At 42.3% G+C, this 23,164-nt stretch overlaps 1 protein-coding gene across 2 annotated transcripts in view; it reads right to left on the bottom strand.

The window, feature by feature from the left end:
- Positions 1–8,632, bottom strand: part of unc5b (unc-5 netrin receptor B) — a 49,371-nt gene extending 40,739 nt beyond the window's left edge. For both annotated transcript variants that reach the window (XM_078272501.1, XM_078272502.1), the window contains exon 1: positions 7,804–8,632. In XM_078272501.1, coding sequence (XP_078128627.1) covers positions 7,804–7,891 — 88 coding nt within the window. In that variant the 5' untranslated portion in view covers positions 7,892–8,632. The remainder of the gene's footprint in view (positions 1–7,803) is intronic.
- Positions 8,633–23,164: the final 14,532 nt, after the last annotated feature.

Here is a 23,164-nt window from a genome sequence, read left to right as displayed (position 1 = left end):
TCTGTCTGTCTGTCTGTCTGTCTTTCTGTCTGGTTCTCCACAGGTATGTCTATCTGTCCCTGTGTGATCCATGTTTCTTTTATTAAGCCGTGGAAGAGGAGGGCAGTAGCTGGCTGCAGCGTGAAGGTTGAAGCTATAGACAGAGAGAGACGCCGCTCAGTGTTTAATAACCCACTATAACTATACCTATTCATCTCCCCCAGCAGAGCAGTGAAATGCCATGAAAATGGTCCTCTGCTGAAGATATTGCATCATGCTAAATCATTACTCCTCAGCCGGCACTAGTATGATCACATGAAACATGTTTCTCCTGCTGCTTTTTATGTATAAAAAAACCGTCCTTTGACACAAAACAAGACAAGGAATGCTGCAGTACAAATTAAGTTAACCTGGGAGCAGTTTTACATGATGAGAGAGCAGAGAGCACATAAACAATCAACATAAACTAATCAAGCAGAAACTTCAAGCTCACATATATCCCTTGATCGAAAAATATCTTTATGGCTTTCCTTTGCTTGTGTGAGGTGCTTTCTCTACCTGCTGTACCCACACACACACACACACACACACACACACACACACACACACACACACACACACACACACACACACACACACACACACACACACGTGAAGCTGAGCAACAGCAGATTCAGAGCAGAGACACCCAGAGTTAATGAACCCTCACCAGTCAGCATGGCTGTCCATCTGCTTTCATAATCCCAATGAACAGCAGGCCACGGCTGCTGCCCAACCAGCTACACACACACACACACACACACACACACACACACACACACACACACACACACACACACACACACACACACACTCCTACATGAAGAATGAGGGCTGCACATGCTTTATGTGTGTGTGTGTAAGATCAAGAGTGTTGAAGGGGGAGGAAGGTGGGGGGCTGATATGTCTATTATAATGCCCCTGTGCCTTAGCTCAGCTCACCAGCTGATCTAAGTGGAGTGGCGGGAAGAGGTGAGCGTGAGGTCGGCTGTTGAGCCCATCTGGTCAGCAGCAGGTAAGAGGCTTGAAACACACACACCCACTGACACACTTGATGCGTGTGTGAGCTCATATACTTAAATCTAACCTTAATTACATGCAGGTACATCTGCCACATTAGACCAAACCTCGACCAGCTACTTCACACATGACACTCATTTACAACGATTCCTGACTCCTGAGCGACCAGTGCCTGGTGGCACTTGGTAGCATACTTTGCGTACACCTGGCTTGGTGAATGAACCAGGAGGACAAACCAGGTTTCCTCCTGTGCAATCAGAGCGCCTGCCAGAGCGAGAGAGATGTGTGTGTGTGTGTGTGTGTGTGTGTGTGTGTGTGTGTGTGTGTGTGTGTGTGTGTGTGCGTGTGCGTGTCTTGCTGTGTGCTGATTGTCAGTGTGACCCCACTGTGACCCATGCAGAAAAAGGAGTATTACCTAAGTAATGCAGCTGGCTTCCCATCAGCACACACACACACACACACACACACACAACACACACAACACACACAACACACACACGAGCCAAGAGAAGCCTGTCAGCCCCTTGATTAAGACCTGCATCCAAGGCGAGAACAGAATCTTTACTGTGTGTTTGGATGCTCCCAGTCAAAGCCTCTGGAGGAGAAGTAAGAATTAAGTCCTGGTGATGAAGGGAGGAATTAAAGAGTGGATGAGGGCAGATCTCATTCTTTCACTCTTCCCTTTGCTATGGTTATGATTCAAGAGTGCCTTAGCAGAAACAGGGATTATTGCCCCTACTGTGCATGCTTGTGTGTATCTGCATGTTTTGGGGATGAAGCTTGATATTGCATAGCAGACCTTTTCCTTTAGCCCAATCTTTAAAGCTCAAACTGAAGAGAGGAGGGGAGAGAAGAGGAACAGAAAGAAAAGGAAAACAGGTAAAGAGAAGGAGAGATAAGGACAGGAAAGGTCTGGATGTGCCCGTGTTGACCTCTGATTAAGTGGCCAATCACTGCTCCATTACTGACAGGGGCAATGAGCTTGAGAAACAAACATGGTGCTTTAAATCCACGACAGTCACTACATTAAATAACACAGCAGCACACTGCTGACAAGCATCCAATCACACAACCCCACCCACCACCCCACCTGAAAAACACTCACAAATAACAAATGCACTCATTAAGCATCATTCGCCTTGATTTAAAACCCCAGAAAGGAAAAAATGTTTAAGATGTTATGTGTTTTAAGAAAGTCCTGCTGTTGCCTAGCTGCGTGCCATAAAGACAGAAGGAGGTAGGATCATTTCCGTTCCCTCTCTTAGCCGGAGATATGCACACGTTTGCTCAATACGCCGTCTCTCCGGGGAGGTCTGTGTTTCATTCCCCTACTTTAGACACACCAGCTGCTCGGTGTGTGCTCTGCAGTGTTAAGAACCCCTTCCCACCTCGCACAAGCCCCCGGTGGCACCCACATCCACTTACACACAGGCATGACAAAGCTCCTCTTGCTCCCCTCCTTTACCTAACCACGACAACCCAAACACCCCCCACATTCATAAGAACCCTGAGGGCAGATGGGACCCTAATAAGCGTTACATTTAGAGAAATGGGATTCTTCACAGTGCCTTCTAAAGAGCAATTCCCAAACTCTGCCAGAGAGCTGGCTGGGGGTAAAAAGAATTATGGAATGAGAGAGATATGGATGACAGAGGTTGGTATATGTGAGACTATAAAGCTATAAATACACCTGATGAGACTATCAAGAAACTGAAGGAAGAGGAAGAGGAAACAGGGACAAGTGATGGCAAATTTATTAATGTGGGGGAATGTAGCTTTGTCTGCCACATTCATTAAAAGGAAGTCAGAATAAAAATAACTGCCATCGCCTTCCCTAATGCAGCATGTTAACACACTTTAAGCTGAACATTCCTCCATGCCCACATGACACACAGATACAAACAGACACAAACACAAGCATTAACAGATTGTTGTCTAAGCTCTGAGTGGACTTGGCTTAACTGCCTTTTGAAGACAAAAAGCCTCTGCTAAGAAGATGAGGTACATCGTCTGAAAACCTCCTTTTTTTAGACGAGGACACATGCAGAGCGCTGGACCACAGCACAGCCAATCAAGTGCTGACACTGCCTCTGATCTATGGAACTCAGCGCAACCACTTTTACCAAGTGTGTGTGTATATGTGTGTGTATGTTTCTATCTTAGGGTAAGGGGGGTTGTTCAGGATCTGGCGAGACCCCCCGTGGTGAATGCTGATCCTATTGGTCACAATGCCCAGAGTGCTGCTGAGATCTTAAATGAAAATTCCTGCACTCACTCTCTCACTCCTCCCAAGTGACCCAGCGGGTCTTCCACCATTATAAAAATAAATGCTACCTCTTCATCAGAGGATGTGGCTCCGTTTTGCATTTGTGGGCGTGGGTGGGTGCTGTCCTTTTGATGTCAGATGTCCCTGAGCATGTCTTAGCATATCACTCGTAATGAGATTCAGATTGTTTAAGCTACAACAAGCAGGTGTGATGTTAACCTGTGCGTACTCTGTTCTGCAACAGTAACACACATCTGAAGAAGCATGCCATTAACACACACACACACACACACACACACACTCGTGCAAGTGTAGCTCCTGTGGAAGTTGTGAATGAGTTGAGTGTGTGTGTGTGTGTGTGTGTGTGTGTGTGTGTGTGTGTGTGTGTGTGTGTTCTGCTTCTGCCCCCCTTTACCCCACACAAAGGGGCAGAAAAAACTCTGTGGAGTCTTCTATTCATCTAAAGCACAATGGAACCCCACAGAGGTTTTCTTCCTGTTTCCCTGTCTGCCCCACCCATCTCCCCCCACAGGGCAGGATGGAGGGGCAGGGGGTACCCTGTCCTGCCGGCCCAGCAGAAACTCAGCTCCCATCTCCCATCTGCCACGAAACTCTCCTTCCGCCACCCCCGACCCATCCATCCATCCATCCATCCATCCCCCTCTCTTACTCCAGCCTTAACTTTTTTGACTGCACTTGTTGGCTATTTGAAGGCCTGTGCCAAAATCTTTGCGTTTATTTCAGAGAATGTCGCCTTCAAAAGTCGCTGACAGAATTAAATACATTTTGTGATTTAAAAAAAAATACTTTGACTTTGGGATAAACATGGTCAGTAAAAGTTTTAAATTTCAAACATCAATGGCTTTAAATGTATAGATTAAATTGAAACATGCCTGCATTTTATTACTGTTTTATAAGAAACAAGACATTTTTTAAACCAGAATCCAAGGAGGCATTACTGTACATGAAATATTTAAACAGCTTCACTTGATGATAATGTTGTACACTTTTTAAATAACACACAGTTTGAATTAGTTGGCAGGCTCAGCAGCATTGATTAGATCATTATTATCCCAGATTCTAAATACTCTGAGAACATATTGTCTTTGAAAATAATGGCCTGTGCTTAAAACCATATTCATCTCAAGTCTGCCAATCTCTGCTCAAAACTTTCTTCTGCTGCTAATTCCCCTTTCCATTCTTTATAGTCAGCTCCTTCTTCCATTTACCTCGCTATTTTGCCTCCTACAGAGCCCTTGCTGTTTGCAGCAGATTTATGGTCCGGTCTAACATGCACAGTATTGGCAAAGCATTAAACATGTCTACTCTTAATACTGTGAGCTCTCTCCATCGATAAGAGCCTTAATAAAAACATCCCCCAAGTGGATTTGTGTGTCTCTTTTTTCCACCCTCTGCCTCCCTCCTCGACAATATCCTTCGCTCTTAACCACCGTTTCTTCTGCTGATTTGCTAACCTGGCCCTTCTGCTGCACATCAATTGCTGTCCTCTCATTCTTTTCCACCTTTTTCTCCACACACACACACACACACCGCCTCATTCTCTGGCCTGTGCCAGACGTTTAATGACGCTTGAATGCCACTGCTATGGAGTTTTCTTCTTCGCTCTTTTCTCATAAAGGATATTTAAAAATCATGCCCTGGGATCAATCTATCTCAATGTGTCTCTTACGGATTCATTTCTCTTCCATCTCCTCATTCTGTTTTTTTCCTCTTCACTTTTGGAAAGGATTGGAAAGCATTACCCTGCGTAACCCCTCTCCTTGTCGGTTCACACACACCCTCTGCAACAGCTCCCGGCTGCAATTGGCACACTTGCTCAAACTGCCACTCTTTTATCTTGTCTATAAATGCCTATTGGTACCCTAAAATCCTTCACTACCCCCTGCAGCCATCCGGGTCAGTTACGCCAATGAGAGCTGAGCAGCTGTTCCCCTCCCACTTCTGTCTCCTTTGCTGTCTCTGATGTCAAGAATTTGAGCATCATAAGCACATTTTAAATATTAACAAAGACCACTTTGCACGTATGAATAATACAGCAGAGAGGGCAGTGGCTGGCCAGCGATCCCATCCCCTGCTGCCTGACGGCCATAAAACTAATGCACTGCTCCGGGACAGAATGTGGCCTGGTCTGGTCTGCCAGCAGGACTTGCCTGAGGAACTAGTCTGGCCTGTGGCCTGGCCTAAAAGAGCTGTCGGTCTGTTTATTTATCACGGTGCCCAACCACCTGTCTAAATCTCTGCAGATGCAACAGCCTGGCAGGCCTTTTGTTATGACTACATGTTTCAGAGACACTTTAATCTAATCTGACATCTCAATCTGTTGAGCGTCTTTGAGGCCAAATCTACTTTGGTGTTTGTTTGAGGTTAGCCTTCCTTTCATGCATCTGAAATTCATACTTTAGCAGTCAGAAAATTACAGAATTCTACTGACTGAAGTGTAGAGCAGGGCAACAAATATTTCAGTAGTCTGTTATTAGCTCACATATAATATTAAAGAGTCTTTCATGCAGCGACTGCACTGTTATTCAGGAGCAAGAGGATTTCCACACTTAATATAAATGAGACAGCACATCCTAGAAGAGTGTCACTATTCACCCAGCCTCTATGGGAGTGTCTGACATGCTACGCTGCCTAACTCTGAACACTCAACCGCCCCTTTGCTACCCTCACTCTCACTCTCCTCCTGTCTTGATATCCTAGTCTGGACACTGGTCTCTTGACCCTTCCCCCCTCAGGGTTTACTGGGAACCTGGTCGTCTTCATTTAATCCTGATGTGTCACAATCGGTGTGTAAACACATTTCCCGTATGTCGGTTTTCTAATTCTGATGAAGTCATTAATAATGACACACACACAGAGAGGCAGGGGACAGCAGGGTAGTTACTCCAGACAAGTGTTCCTGGCAGCCTGGGTAATTAATGTGTATGTCAACACAGAAAGAGGAGCACCAAAGCAGAAATGTGAGCTCAGCACATCCACAATGCGGGCAGAGACCAAGACAGGAGGGATCTGAGGGGAGGCGGCAGAGGAAAGGTATACACACAATGGGAGAGAAGATAAATGCAATCTGTCTGTCCCATCATGCATTCCCTAAATATATCTCTGCCTCCCTCTCTCCCAGACAGAAACTTTACTGGGGCACACTGAGCTATTGTCCCCTGTTGTCCCCCTCCTCCTACGCTCTGCTCCCCTAACAGGACCTCACTGCAATCCTCAACTGTTTATATCAACGTTTCTCATTGCACGCAAGGATTTCATAACGGTCCACAATTTTAATAAACGTAAGCTGCTTTTCTGCTCTGCCTGTTCAGGAATAACACACACACACGATGACCTGCCAGGGGTTCTTATTGCTATTCAAAGAAATGGCAACAGATCTGGACAGACAGTCAGTGTGTCCTCCAAAAGAGTACTGCTGTCATTAAGTAAAAAAAAATCGTCAGCAGAGAGTCAGGTTTATTCCTTGGAGTGCTCTTTTAGAAAAGCTTGTGTAGATTCTGCACTCATTGTTGTCCACATTGTTCTTTTATTCCTACTGTAAACCGAGCCTAATCCACAATCCACTAAACCCTCAGATTTCTGCCTTGTATTTCAATCTTATCTGGCAAAGGGAGGGCAGGAAAAGTACAGGCTTGCACACCACTGGGCCACACTGGGTGAAATCATTCATCTCACACTGGATACGGGCAGTGTCACCTTGGTGTCCAGGTTCCGTCTCCTCAGCTCAGCAGTGACCTGCCCTGTGTACCAAGTGATTTCATCTCCATGAGAGCTGCTGCAGTCTCTGAGGGCATTAACTCGGAGCAATCCACTGAGAGAAGTCTGCTCTTCAATGATCAAAGCATGCTCTGTTCAGACTGAAATACTAAGTCTTAACAGGGTGTGTTCAGTATTTCAGACACAACTTGCACCAAGACAAGTGTCACTGAATTTAGCAAATATATAAAAGAATAAAAAAATAAAAGAATCTCTTCTACTGAAGCACTTCAAGTGCTCTCCTCACAGAGGCTTTTCTTTTTTTCTTCTTGGAGAAGGCAAGAAGGCATGGAGCAAAACCTTAATCACTCCCTGCGCACCGGGGGAGTTTGATTTTTCCGCTTTAAGTAGAAAAGAGCTCTGAGCTGAAGGCTGAATACTTTACCAAAGGGTAAAGAAAGTGTTGGTCAGCAGGCGACCCCAGACCCCTGCACTGTTATGGGTGTACTCCAGAGTCCAAGACATGTAGGCTACTTTAAATTCCCATGGAGCAAAGGTTAGGGCGTGAAGGTAACTTTGAGGTTGGACACATTAGGTAAAAAGTCTAAAGTCTAAATATTTTCTTGTTGTTCGACTTGTTTAAAATAAATAAAAAATTAAAAAATAAACTGTGTGTGTGTCTGTGCGCACATGAGTGTGTTTTGTAAATGTTGCGCCGTGTCACCTGTGTACAGTAGGCTATTTCACATGATTACAAACTGATGTTTGATTTCACAACTTACCAGTGCCAGAGACGACATATCCTCCGACAAGGAGGAGAAGAACCAGAGGACCGATACCTTGGTCACGCTGCTTCCAAACAGAGAGCATCTTCTCCGGCTACGCCGTTGCGAAACGTCCCGGGTTTTCCCCACACCGCGTAACCTGCGGTGCTTCTGACACACCAAGTGGCTCTTGTCCAACAAAAGTCTCCCCCGCCCCCTGAAAGATTTCTCAGGGAAGAGTGAAATGTCAACGAGTCCAGTAATTGATGTTGGATGTCGTTTTGGGAAATAGTTCACTTTCGAAGCAAACAGCCTGCAACGCTCAAAACACATCCATCACCAAGCAGCTTGTGAATGTCTGAGCAAGATTGAAAGGGTGTAATTTCCGCCCGTAATCAAAGTTCGAAGAGTTCCGTAGTTATCACACCCTGTGAATATGAATAAACAATCTGCCGATACTATTCCTGGTAGATTTCATTTCCAGCTACACTTGGACCCTGCTTGACTGGGACCCATGAGCGCAGAGGTGCCACAAAAGTCACCAAAAAGTTTGACGCATTGCTGCTCTGAATGGGGACGTTAAATTAGACGAGAGGGAGTCCGATTACCAGCAAAGAGAAACTTGGTTTGCGACCATACAAAAGAAGTATTACGGGGAGATGCTGTCAGATAGCCGCGTTCACTGCAGACTGGCTGTTCTGGGGGCCCATGGGTGTCTTGTCTCGGCCCCAGTCCGCAAGGTGTAAACAAGAACACGGGGGATCAAAGCGGAGCACAATGCCAGCCTCCGGACTACCAGTCCCCGCCTGGCCAATCATATACCATCCTCCTCCTCCTGCTCTCAGAGTGAAGGCTGAACAAGTGAAGGTAAACTAGTGGCAAGCGAGGAGGAAATAGATGGGAGGGGAGAAAAAGAAAACCCGGACCCTAGAGCGCACAGCACCGATCCGGATTCAGCAGGCACTAAGGTCTCACTGCAGAGTAGGGCTATTGTGAGTTTCTTTCATGCTAATCTATCTATCTATCTATCTATCTATCTATCTATCTATCTATCTATCTATCTATCTATCTATCTATCTGCAAATCTAATAACTTTACTGCAATAACATAGACAATCCCCTTTCTTCGCTGGCCTTTCCTAATATGAATAGTCTGTGGGCAGCTATCTTGAGTCTATAAAAGAAGTCCAGCAGCACCAGTCTTGCTTTTATGAGAGCATATTATTTCCTGTCAATCCATCCCTCTCGCATCCCTGGGTCATAGACTATTTTACTCCCGGTGGCCACAAGAGAGCACCCTTTCATAAATGAGCCAAACTGATGAGGACGACGCCTGACTGGATCTTCAGCAGACGTCTTCATAATCAAAGTGGTTTCCTGTATGACTGGATGGTGCTGATGATGTCTGATTGGTGAGAGGACACCACAAGAGGCATGATGAAGAGGTGAGTATTGCTTTGGCGTTGAAGCTGCTTTCATGTTAAATGCTATAAAGCTGTGATAGTGCAGATAGGTACAATTACAGTAAATTCAGCTTTCCATATCAATTTACATAGTTTTTTTTTTTGTTTTAATGTTGGACAAATCTTTTTTTTTTTCTGAGATCACATATCATTTATAACCGTGGCATCCTCTTTAAGTGGTTGAGTTTCTTTCTCTTCTTCTGTTGAGCCGCAGCAACATTCACAACTGCTAATTTCCTCTTCAATTGAATATGAATAAATCACTGTTGTTGGTGCTTCTGGAAGCTGGAAATGTATCATTACCTGTGCACTTGAATTACCTACACAATACATGGCATCCATACAGTAGAACGGTTTAATGAGGATGAAAATTAATTTCATGTTACAGTCACCAGTTGAAACCAGTTCAACCAGTTGAATCTCTATGGGAGATTTTCTTCACCACCATCATCAAAACACTAATGAGGGAAAATCTTTAGAAGAATGGTGTTACATACCTCCAGTAGAGAGCCAGAGACTCTGATAATCTATGTCAAGGAGAATTGAAGCCACTCTGGTTATTTCTTTTCTTTAATTTGTAACCCATCTGCTATATGATTTAGTGAATTAGTGATAAGAAGTACAAAAACTTGACGAAAAATTTTTTTTCTATCAAAATGTCACAGATTTGTACTTCCAACATCTCTGTCTATGGGCAGTATCACTCTTTGGCTCATACTGAGTCTCATTCCTTCTGCTTCTGAGTCACATTGATGGTCAATGAGGGGAAGGTTTCTCCTTGGATGACTTGTATGTAGAGATAGGATTACCACTTTAGTGTGACATGCTCAAGATTAAATAAGATACTTCAGAGTAAAACAGAGCAAAGCCCAGAGTCTTAGTCATGGGTGAGGCAGACGGAGAGCCAGTATGTATGCAGGCACGCTGTTGAGCCTGAAGCAAGGCCCTTCTCTAAGATGTGACAGTACAGTATCTGGCAACAGAACAGCATTGCTGTACTTTGCTCAAATACAACTTCAAAGGTTATAAATTGTCTGGACAAGTGATGAGTCCCACTGCCTCCCTCCTCCCGACCACAATTATGCTGTTTCCTGGAGCACAGAATACACTCTGGATTATTTATTTATTCTCAAAGTCTTTATTGTGACTGGTGAGAGAGGGAGCGCGAGAGAGGTAGGAGGAGAGGGCTGGAGACGGGGACGGAGAGAGAGAGAGACACTGACATAGACAGTGAGAACGAGAGGAGGTTATGCGTGAAATGGAGTTCGCAGGTTGTGTTTGAGACAGATTTGCCTCGTGGAGCTGCAAATGCATTTTCTGTTTACATGTCTGTGCATGCCGTTGTTTCTGATTGTATTTTTGTGCCACTTCTACTGCTCTGTTCTGTCATATAAAAGCTCTGTGCTCTACTTTATGAGTATATTGAGTATATACTTATGTGATATTATCCACCATCTTTTTGTTATTGCCTCACTTAGCAGTGATTCTTGATAAGGTGTATGGAGCACTTTGGGGCGAAGTGCTCATTGAAGAGTTTTTATGTGACTGGCTGACTGACTTTGGTGACACATCTCCTACCTTGATGAGGTTATGAAGGATGTTAACAGTTTAAAATTTGCCCTTTCTTCCTTCCCTCCAACACATATCTTCAATTATTACTGGGATGATGACAATGTTGAACTTGCCATAAGTTATTATTTTGTTCTGCTGTTTACTAAGACTAATTGAAGATACAAGTCAAGGACACCCAACAGAAAGCTGGAGAGGAAAACTGTGGGAAAGGAGAACCATAATCGAGTGGGATGGAAATCATATGCGGTGCACCATACAGAGGAAGAGACAATGAGAAAGCTAGGCTATTATTAAGACGTAATAGGTTATCCGCCGAAGACTGTTTAGCACCGCTAACTCTCCGTTGCTTTGTGTTGCAGGCTTGACATAAAAAGGATCAAACTTCCTATCTCTGTAAAACAGAGGGGGTCTAAAAATAGGAGACATGCTCTAGAAGTTGCTGCAGAGATAATTGAATATTATTTTCAGGAATGATTAAGTTGACCTATCCAGTAGACTAATTATTTCTTGCAGGCCAGAGGAGAACTTGTTTAATAGATGTTGGTAGCAGTGAATAAAGCAAAATAAAGCCAAATCTGCAGGCTTTCTGCTGACCAAGAAAACATCATCTAAGGACAAATGAATAATACCCATCATTAGAGTTTGGCTTGGGGGGATGTTCACGGATTTATCACGCAGTATTTCAGAGTGGTGTCCTCTGACATTTTCTTTGGATGTTTAAAGTTTCAGCTCATCCAAATACCAAAGAAAATCTCAGTATTTTATTAAAAGCCATCCAGGAAGTTTTGATTTCATGTGCCCATGTTTGAGAAATCTTCCTTTACCCCATTGTAAATTAAATTTACATTGTGCTGCTCAAGTATTTAAAGATTGTATTTAAAACTCAACAGCAACATGTCTTAGAAAATCCTACTTCTGCTTCACTATATTTCAGAGGTAAGTATTATAATTTTCTACTCCACTACATTTAAATGATAGCTGTAGTTAGTTCATTTACAGATTCATATTTTCCTTACAAAACATATGATCATCTTAAAAAATATGGTAGCCTACATTGATTTGAATTAAACTCACCATCAGTATGTAAAGTAATTAAATGAGCTCCATCTCGACCATTTGATACATGATGCTGTTTACACATTACATCGGTAAGAAGAATCCAGTAATATAATATATAATAATATAACGATGGGAATGCTACTTCATAATTAGTATTTGAGATACTAAGTACATTTTGCTGCATAATACTTTTTCTCTACTTTCACGTTTTTATGTTGAATTCAGGACGTTTAGGGGTGGCAGGAGCTGGGGGGACTTGGGCTTGGAAACCGGAGAGTCTCTGTTCAAGTCCCTGTGCGATCCAAGTATGGGAGTATACATGGGGGTGGCGCAGTGGATATGACACATGCCTATGGTGTGGTGTGGGAGATCTGAGTTCAATTCCCACTGCAATATGTTACATTAAGACACTTAACACCTTGCTCCAGAGGCGTGCTCTGACATATATAGCAATTGTATGTCGCTTTGGATTAATGTAATGTAAAAGTATGGGATGTGGACTGGTGGCTGAAGAGGTGCAAGGTCACCTCCTGGACACTGCTGAGCAAGGCACTAAATCCCCAACTGCTTGAGGTGCCTGTCCTGTCACTCTGACATCTCTCCATTTAATGCATGTGTATACTGTAGGTGCTGTTTGAATGTGTGTATTTCGGGCCTGTGTGTATGTAATCTAATACTAAGTACATTTAAATAAAGTATGTCTTCTTCTTATTTACTTATATCTACTTTTACTTGCACATGTTGTATTTTCACATAGTGGTATTTCTATTTTTTACTTCAGTAAAGGATCTGAATACTTCTTCCACCACTGCTCTGGATAATCTACAGACCTGCGTATATATGGACATTTTTCACTGGAACTATTTCAAAACTATTGGGTCAAAATTTAAACTTATTTTTCAACGTTTTAGTCGTCTTTTTCAAAACTTTTGTTGCTTTCCCCTCTAATGTTTTGGTCACTTTTTCCGATGTTTTTGCAAATTTATTTCTGCGCCTTTTGACGTTTTTGTGGGTTTTCCCCCCCACATTTCTGAAGCTTTTGCGGACATTTTTGTCACTTTTTTCAACGTTCTTTCATACATATTTTTTTTTTAGTGCTATAAAATTGAACAAAACATCCAATTTTAAAGAAAGTAGTGGGCTGATCATTTATTTTATTTGTGAAGAGCGTTGTGTGGAACAATCGGCGTTATTTTTCAGAAAATTTGGTTGAAAGAAACCCACTTTTCTGATAAAGATTTTTTTTTTTAAATGGGTGACCCGAGGACAACACAAGGGTTCAAAAACAAAACAAAACAAAAAACAGGGGAAACTGTTTTCCTGTTTATTTTATTTTATCAACCCCTGACCCGTTGAGGGTCTTGTGAGCTTTTATCAGCCTGTTAACACTTTAGTAAAAACTGACGTTGCAATATTTAATTGTGCATGATGTGCAGATAGATTGGTTATGCCGATTATTGTTTGTGTATTTGTGTATGTGTGCATACTGTATATGTTTATGCCTGTTGTGTGTGTGTGTGTGTGTGTGTGTGTGTGTGTGTGTGTGTGTGTGTGTGTGTGTGTCTGTCTGTCAGTGCATTGACTTCACCTGTCCTCCACCTTTGTAATCCCTGGGTACACCTGGGCCTTTGGGCTTCGGGGCTTTTAGCAGATTGCATTGTGTCAGACTTAGGACAATTACACTGATTGTTGCCCTAGAAACTCTGCTCTCCTTCTGCTTCGGGGGGTAAAAAAGTTAATACAATTAAAGGTGACAGAACAATGTGAAAATTGAGAGAATCTGTCTGCAGGCTGCTTTTAATATGCATCTAACTCTACCACACTGTACAAATACAGCACCTTGACAAACAAATCAAAAATGTTCTCATATACAGAAAGGTCAGCATCTATTCCTGAATTCAAAACATTTTACCCAAGCTTATTTAAACATAGGAGAGTTGATTTAAATGTAGACCACATAAAGGCATATTTCTAAGTAGAGAATTCATCAGCCGCAAACATCATACCGCAGCCGATATGATTGCTCTGTTGGACTTACTTTCATATCCAAATTGTACTTGTTGATACTCAGGAAAGATAGGAAGCTTAATGCTTATCTTATTCTCTAATGGCCACGATCAGATTGAGCTTTCCTCTCAACCGTACACAGACATCATTAGTAAACAGCAGACCAAGGAGCAACATGATGGTCGTTTGCGCTGAATACTTGGGCAAAAGTGTAGAAAGAGAGACCAGTCCCCGAGGTTTCATATCTCCACTCTGTTAAGATAAGGACTATAAATGTAATGTGTACAGCTGAGGGTTCCTACAGTGGGAAGTGAGTGATGCATGTTGAGAAGCATGGATCATTAGGACCTCAGCTGTATCCCACCCAGTGGTGGAAGAGATCCGTTACTGAAGTAAAAGTATCAACACCACATTGTCCTGCATTTAACATCCTACAGAAAAGTAAAACTAAACTAAACTAAACTAAAGTACAGAAGTATTATCAGCTAAATGTACTTAGAGGTAATATGCTACATTAGAATGTTAAAACTTATGCATCAATGTGTAAGCAGCATTTTACTGTTGTAGCAGGTTGACATGGAGCTACATTTAATTACTTTCTATACAGATACTGTAGCTTGTTTAATCCAGGTTACCAGTAGAGATTACTAGGGGCCGTGAGATGATTAATAGGGTAGGAAAGGAAAGAAGAAGAAACAACAACAACAATAATACAAATTGTTTTAATTTTTTGGTGAAAAGTTGTAGAGTTTTACCTCTTTGGGCCTCAAATACAGTAGTCATTTAAATGAAACAATGTGAGAAGTTTTAGAAGACAAACATCTCTTTGGTGGAACTAACAACTCGTAGGCATCTGAAACATAACAAGGAGCTCCAACTTTATAACAATGCATTGTAATTTATAAGCGTATCATGTGTTTTTATGAAGAATTAACTAAGAAGAAGAATTAAGTAACAAGTACAATATTTCTCTCTCAAATGTAGTGGAGTACAGGTGTAAAGTAGCATAAAATGGAAATACTCAAGTGAAATACAAGAATCTCAAAAAGTACAGTACTTCCTTTCAAAAAGTACCACCACTGATCTCACAATAGCTGTAGCTTCTATGCTACAGATTTTATCCATTGTGTGTGTGTGTGTGTGTGTGTGTGTGTGTGTGTGTGTGTGTGTGTGTGTGTGTGTTTGTGTGCGTGTGCGCGTGTGTATGTGTTATTCTTACACATTTACTTGTCTTCTTGAGACGAACTAAAGGTAAAACAGGGTTTGAGATATCGTGTATATACAGTATGAGTTGTTGGAAGCGGAGAGAGGGACATGCAAGTGACTCTGAGCTGCAGTGAAAAGTGGGTGTGAACACTAATTAAACATGTGTTGACACACTGACAGCTATAAAGCTGACAATCAAATAATCAGCAATTAGAAACCACAATGTTACTGTCATTATATATCAAACTTTTACCGTACTTGATTGATTAGAAGGGGAGAAAACACATCCTATGCGCTGAATCTTGCCTCCAGTAAGCTTCACATGTGGAGTTTCCTACCCACTGTGGACCTTTGTCAGGTAATGTCTCAGTTTATTAGTCCTGATATGAACTATAAACATAGATTTTGTTTATGGTGAGGGGCGTCAGGGCATTGTTGAGTGATGATATTTCATGAGGGAAGCATTATGTACACTTCATAATATTGGCTGCTCAGCACATTATATATATGCTAGTCCAGTCCAGACTTGATTTTTATAGTAGCATTGGGCTTTAGGACACTGTAAGTCAGGGTTTCATCTGTGAAAGCAACATTATGGCTTCATTTTTGTATGTATTTGTGTATGCATGTGTGTTTATGTGTCTAGATTAATGACCACTGGCATAAGAAATGCCACAGACTAGTGTTTTACACAAACAACTTCTAGTTTTGTGACGATATAGGGAACCACCATGGGGTGGAAACATGACTTTTGCTGTCCTCTGTTACTCCCTCCATCCCTCCCTCTCTTCATCATCCATCGTTCCCGTTCACCTGTGCCACCTCACTAATGATTGCTCAGCGGCTGTGAGTCTACCATGCATCATTTACCATGAGCTCCAGAGAGGCAGCAAAAGAGAGAAGTAAAGAGAGAAAGGGGAGCAAAAGAATAGAGAAAGGAATTCTCTATTCATGCAGGTGGGAAGGCTGAAAGGGAGCAACAGCAATGTCCAGACGGAAAGAATGAGAATAAGGAGAGAAACTGACAGAGGGGCAGACACTAGGAGACAAGCATGTGCTGCAAAGGCAGTGTAAAGGGAGAAGGTGAGAATAGGCTGGAGGGGACCAGGAGGCCCATTTTATTAATCACAGCCTTGATCTGGTGGGAAACGCTGACAGCTCTGGATGGAAATAATACTCAAGAGTTGCCAAGATACACTTCTGCCTGCCTCGGGAATGGGTGGAGATTGAGGCAAAAACAAAATAAATGTGCTGGCTTAATGTGTGTTATTTGTGATTAACATAATTGCACAAACGGATTATATAATTACAAACGGAATATAGTTACTATGTTACAAAAGAACTGCTTTATATTTAGAGGGGTGAGATTCGCAAAGAATTATGGTTTGATTTGTTGATTTGTTGATATGTTACACTAGCGTCACAACCTGATATTGAACAGGAGTAAGGGCTGCCTAACTGCACATTTTTGGCTTCAATAACATTCAGATTCATAAAGCTATCTTGGTGAATTTGAAATGAAACAGTTGTGTTTTGCCTGACATATTTGAGTGGTTTCTCAGCAGCTATAGAAAACAAAACAAAAGCAGTGCTTCACACGTTTGAAAAAAACTGCAAAACAGGAAATATCGCCTCTGCTCAAATATCACAACAACGAATTGGCATTTGTTTCAAATGTATAATTATTGTTTGATTTACCACATATGTGGCTAGCCTGGACAAGACCCAATAGCATCCTATGATGCAACATGGCACAACAGGGTGGCATCATGGCTTACAGCACAATATCAGCCAGTCAAAACAATTTGATATTCCAATTTACCTTTCCAGACATAAAGACAGAGAAAAGCCAATAGAGCAGAGTGACAGTTTTTCCACATTCCTCACGCTGGCTGAATAGACACTATTATTAGGTGTCTGACTAGACAGCCAATCAAGTTGATAATAATAGGTTGGATTTCTGCAGACAAGGGATGGATAACACAGGAGCTGACCCCACAGTACAGCCAGCTGGTGGTCCTCTTATTAGCCTATAAAAAGCTCAGGTGTGGGCGCGCTTTGTTTGCCTGGACTTGGTCTCCCATCGTACCAATATCACCTCGTTTCTGGAGGTGGGAGCCAGCAGGGAGGGGGAGATAGGGAGAGAGGTAAAATGAGGAGGAGGGAGAGGGATGTAAAATGTGAAATAACTGTGGAAATAATAGCACTTTTCCAGCACTTAATGATTGTGTGTAACATCTCTAATTAATATGATTACACTCTGCAATGATAATACTGCATATGTCATGTTTATTATTAAATGAATAGATTCCATAGCTTTAAATAGAAGTCTTCCATGAGAATATTGTGAGCACACTGGCCTTATCACAAATTGCATTGGACATCTGTAAATGGGGATAATCAATATATTGGCAGGTTGTTGAAGAACCCAGAGGCTAGAAGAACAGAGTTTATCATGTTTCCATGTATAGGTTTTTAATCTCTGACCTTTGTGCTCCGGCAGTTGAGGTGCTTTTTCTTTTCAAGAGATGCAAATCCATCTATGGTTACCAGCCAAATTCATGCAAAGCAGTCTGTTGAGGTTGAGTCGACAGAAGTCGCAAATCAAGGAGTGGAGCTTATGGTACATGGAATAAGGTCATATTGTTGTGATGAGCATGGAGGAAAAAACGTGTTTTAGTCACTTACCAGTGACTTGACTGAAATATCACTCTGTTCACAGCTTTTCTTTAACAGAAGCTGATGTAAATGACTAAGAAGCAACAAAGAAGGCTGTTTAACCGCACAGTGAAGACAGCACAGACTTTTATTGATGAATAAACATCAAAATAAAAGCATGAAATATGAGCCACTTCTCATGCCACATGAAGAGAATCACAAATCGAAGAAGATGTTGTAGCAAAGTGTGATATGATATATTCTCTCACTAAAATGACAGAAAAATGTATCTTTAAATTCTATTTTTTTTGTATTTTCTTCAGTCTTAAATGAAAAACATAACTCTAAAGAAATGGTGGAGGAGAACAAATAGGGCACCACTATACTGTACAATAGGTCATAACCCGAAAATAGAATTAATGAGGAAGTATCACACCTGCTTATAGGGAACAGACATGGGTTGGAAAGGTGGACACCTGCTGCTGGAGACACATCTGCTCCTCTCAACTTCTACATGATTCTTATTTGAGGAATCACAAGGTGGTGGGGAATTATGGCCTCCTTTGTATTGCAATCGAACAAAGTTCAAAGTAATCCCACAATGTGTAAAGCAGCAAGGATGTAAACTTGAAACATCAGTCCTGCAGTCCTCCTCCTGTCACATTTCCTATGTTCGGGCTTTAAAAAAACTCCTTCTGTGACTAAAAGAGACAAAGGAACAATCAAACAATGTGAGTAAGCATTATCCCGGGCTCCCCCCTTGGAGGGCACACCACAGCCTTTCATCTCTGCTCCCCTCTCTGTATCTATCCTCTCATCTCTCTGCTTTAAGTTCTGCTTTCTGGGCAGAGTTCAAACACTGGGGACCAGTTTAAATACTGGAGGTTCCCACTGCAGTGCTCTAGTGAACTGGAGCATATAGTGAAACATAAAAAGCTCAGAGTTTTGCTCTTCACATTTATATGAATAGGCTTACCTTTGTTTAATTAAAGCATATTAAAGACAGTGTTGTTAAGCCTTTAGACAGGGAGAATACTGAATGAATGCAAAAGGACACAAATGGTCAAATCTAGAACGTGATATTTCAGCACTATGTGATGCAGCTTTCAAAATACGCCAATGTGCAAATCAATGAATGAAAAAAAGCAAAACAAATGAAAGGAAGGAGGTTGCACCTGGGTCGATAGACTTGCAGGTGATTGGGAGGAAATGGGAGCCCTGTGTTTGTGTGTGTGTGTGTGTGTGTGTGTGTGTGTGTGTGTGTGTGTGTGTGTGTGTGTTCATATCATGTGTGCGTTTGTGGTTAAGCTTAAAGGGGTGATAGAATGATTATATAGGGTATTTCACACTGTTCCTTAAGGTCTCCTAATAGGTATGTAACATTGGTTGGGCTGAAAATGGCCCGGGTGCTGTTCTATGCTTCCATGCAACCCTGTGAAATAGCCCTTGAATAAAACGAGAGGTTTTCTCCCTTATATGGTATGCTCATAAATATTTAGATGAGCTGCGTGCTGAGCTGGGGGAGTGAACAACACACAGCCCAGCAACACCATCCCTTTTCTTCCTTTTGAGTCTGGTATTCTCAGCGCCACCTTTCCCTTTTCCTTTTTGGCTTTCCATCATTAGACTCACACACACTGTCTGTTAACATTACCGATATACTTCCAAACGTGCGGCCAGGCAGCGGCACACACAGACACACACAGACACACACAGACACAGACACACACACACTGCCCGGTTTTTGACTTCCAAACGTGCGGCGGGCTGCCCTGCAGCCGCTGCTCGCGATCGCGAAGCCCACAGCGGGCAGCGAAAAAGGTGTCAATGGGACTTTGAGGCTCTCTGTATGCCCATTTCACCCACCGAACTGTCGTTATTTAACTATGACAAGGTAAACTCAGTTTTGCATTCACCCCTTTAAGACCTATATTGTTTCGTTGTGCTGTATTGAAAATGAGTCTCTTTCTTTGGTTATATGATCTCTTGTTTGGTATCGACTCTGTTTGAGTCTTCTACAGGAAGTATTTTTCAGGAGAACAGAGGGTGCTCTTTGCTGTAAACAGGCCTTCAAGTCCATCAATAAAGACGAAAAGAGACCAGTAGAGAAGCTGCAGAGACACAGAAAATCCCAGTGGAATCCACCAACACCTACAACAACAAATAATAATGTTAGAGACAAAAGTAAAACTCCACCTATCACACACCAAAAGAATTCCAAAGTGAAACACGTGCTTAATTAATCATCATCATCATTATCATCATTAATTGAATGCTAGCATATTAATCTCATGCTTCTACAAATACAATTATATGGATTAGGTAAGAAGACATAATCTGCTGTTCAATCCTCATTACTGTAGTGATTAATCCACACTGATTAACTCATTTTAATTAACATAATGAGACGCTCAAAATACCAATTCTGCCAACGGTGAGTGTGATCTTTGGTTATGTTTTTGTGTAGCCTGAAAGTATTATTGTTGTGTATGTGTGTGTGTGTGTGTGTGTGTATGTGTGTGTGTGTGTGTGTGTGTGTGTGTGTGTGTGTGTGTGTTTCTGTGGTGTGTTATCTACCTGGCTAGCAGGGACAGTCCGCCAGTTGAAATTAGAGTACACAATCACAAACGTCCCAATCAAGGCTCATGCATATTTCATCCCCCCCGCCCGGCTTTCATAATTTCTTAATTAATTCCCAGCTCTGAAGAGATAGGCTGGAGCTGATCCCCCAGCCTCCCCTCGGGCTTCCCGGGACTGCTATAGATGTCCTGTCCCAGGATGCACTGCAGCAAAATAGAGGGAGACATCCTGAACAGTTGTGCAGACTACAATCATGGAGCTAAATCAGCTCGTTCTCCTTTTTTCCCCGTTAACGTAGGTTGGGATTCAGGATTCTAACGTCCCCCAGTAAAGCTTTCGTTGTGTACAGGTAAAGTGTTTCCATCCCACTGTGAGAAACAGTTGAGCGCCTGCACTTGTGTTTCCTCCCAGAGCACTGAGAATGGATTCTAACTGATCTGACGCATGGAAAAATAGAGACACACACTCACGTGAATACTTTTACAAGCAACATGATCTCAGCCTGTTTTCACTGCTATTTCATCTCATGTTCAGTGGAGCAACACGACGTGTCATGCACTCAGTTTGAACTGGAGGCACATAAGGAAACAAAAGGGAAGCTTTTCTTATGCATATACATAGTAGCGTATTTAAATATGTCTTGAATATCCAGCAAAACCAAATTTGAACCTCTATTGTGTGCTTTTTTCAGACTGCTTTGATATTAACTTTGACGGCTTATGTTGTAGGAATTAATTACTTTTAATTTTTTCTTTTTTTTCTTCTTTTTTTTTAAAGATTATAGTATTTTTAGGGCATTTTAGACATTTAATTATATACGACAGCTAAAGACATGAAATGGGAGAGAGGGGGAATGACATGCAGCAAAGGGCAACAGGGCGGAGTCGAACCTGCGGACACTGCGTCGAGGAGTAGACTTCTATATATGGGCGCCTGCACTACCCTGCGCTACCAAGGCGCCCAACTTTTAACTCTTATAGAGGAGAAAGAGTAAGCTATAGAAAGAGTAAGCTGAATCCAACAAATTCCCTTGGATCTGTGGGAAAGACAAAATAATTTTACAGAGAAACAGCAGTCACATTAACAGGCATGACTAATGCTAACAGTCATAAGCAGCACAGCATTAATTCCCTTTTGCTTTCAATGTAAAGTGTACTGAACCAGACACAAGGTTCCTACTGGACCAGCAGCTACTTAATCGCTGATGAATGAATATAAGCAAACATAGCAACTCTTATTTAATCACACCTCCACAGCCATGGTGGGAGCAAATAACATCTATTACTGGAACTATGTTGACCAAAGGTAAGTTAGATCGCGGCCTTTCTTCCCTTGCTCCCCATTTGAAAAATGTTCTGTCACTTATTAGGCTGTAATTAGTAATTATCTGTAGATTCAAATATTTCAAACTTTTGAATGAATTATATGTCAGCGGAGAGACAAAATCACCACAGTTGAGGCCGTGTGTGCACATTGTGCAGAAGGACCGTCACCTGCTGCTACTGTGCTGCCACTGTGCTGCATGAGTCCCCGCAGTGGGAGTCCAGCGACCCAGAGTGTCCACGGAGAGAGAGAGAGAGAGAGAGAGAGAGAGATAGGAAGTATAGGTAGTGAGAGACCAAAGACAGATTTAAAACACTCCAATCAATCAGTGATGTAACTCTGGGCTAAATCCATGTTCATAATTAGCCAATCAGAGCAGGCTGGGCGGTGGGAGCTTGCCAGGCAGGTGCCTAGAGGCCCTCGGGGGACCCGAACCGTCTCTTCCCTTCATTAACTCCTCTCGTCCTCTCCCCTTGTCCGCCTGATCCTGCGAGCAGCCGGGGCTGCTGGGTAATTCGGTCTCCAGTCTCTGAGGTGACCCCACGCCGCAGGGCTGAGGGAGCCGAGGATACAACACTTCTTTTTAACCTCTCTCTGACTCCCTTTTTCTCTGCTTCCAGGACCACTACTGCTGCCTGTTGTTAGCTCTTTGTTACCGGGGTTGAGCTCAAATGGTCTAAATACCATGAACTTTTCATTTTCTCTTGCCTTTAGATATAGAGGTCAAAGAAAAAGATTGTGGCTCTTCTTTTTTGTATTTCTATGTGGCTTCTTCTCTCTGTCTGTCTGCCTGTCCATCTGGCTGTGTAGAAAAGCAATTTCCTCCCATCTCACTGTTTGCAGCTCTTTATGGGCGCTTTATTGCCCTTCTTAGCTGATTGCTCATATTTATTTACAACGAATGCAGTTATGAGGTACGGATGTGAATGCAGTGGGCATATAAATGCAACGCTCATCTCCTGTTAGCTCATTAGAATGTATTGCATAGCTTTCATCCAAAACACTTTTTTTTAATCCTTTTGTCTTCATGACTGAAATTCTGAACCTCCCAGGATCCTCTCTTAGGTTAAGATTGTCAGAACCAGTTGCGTTGTTCCAGGAAAAAACAGCCAAAAACACAGAGGGCCTTTAAAGATGAGACTTTAATGTGTGTCAAAAAACTGAGTTGTCATAATATACAACTTTAATAAGGGATGTGCAGAGATCCTTGTCTCACAGAAATCCACCCACCCACGCATGCACACACAGTAATCAGTATGATTTCACATTATGGTTTTGCACATCACCGTTAAAGCTGAGTTACAATGTGATTATTGCCTGTGACAAATGAAGAGGTTATATTCAAACTATTAAACAGCTCATAGCTTTTGATGGGAGACATATATGATCAGTTAAGGTGCTTCAGGCAGAGAAATGTTGCTGTCTGTTTCCCTGTCCTTTCCTCCTCTCTAACACAGAAGATAGCTATATTTATATATTTCGAATTGTGTTATTCTGCAGTTTTTGAAGTTT

Source organism: Sander vitreus, chromosome 17 (genome assembly GCF_031162955.1).
Source record: "Sander vitreus isolate 19-12246 chromosome 17, sanVit1, whole genome shotgun sequence".
NCBI classification, from domain to species: domain Eukaryota; kingdom Metazoa; phylum Chordata; class Actinopteri; order Perciformes; family Percidae; genus Sander; species Sander vitreus.
Note: the sequence above shows the minus strand (reverse complement) of the source record. Positions and strands in the feature narration are given on the sequence as shown.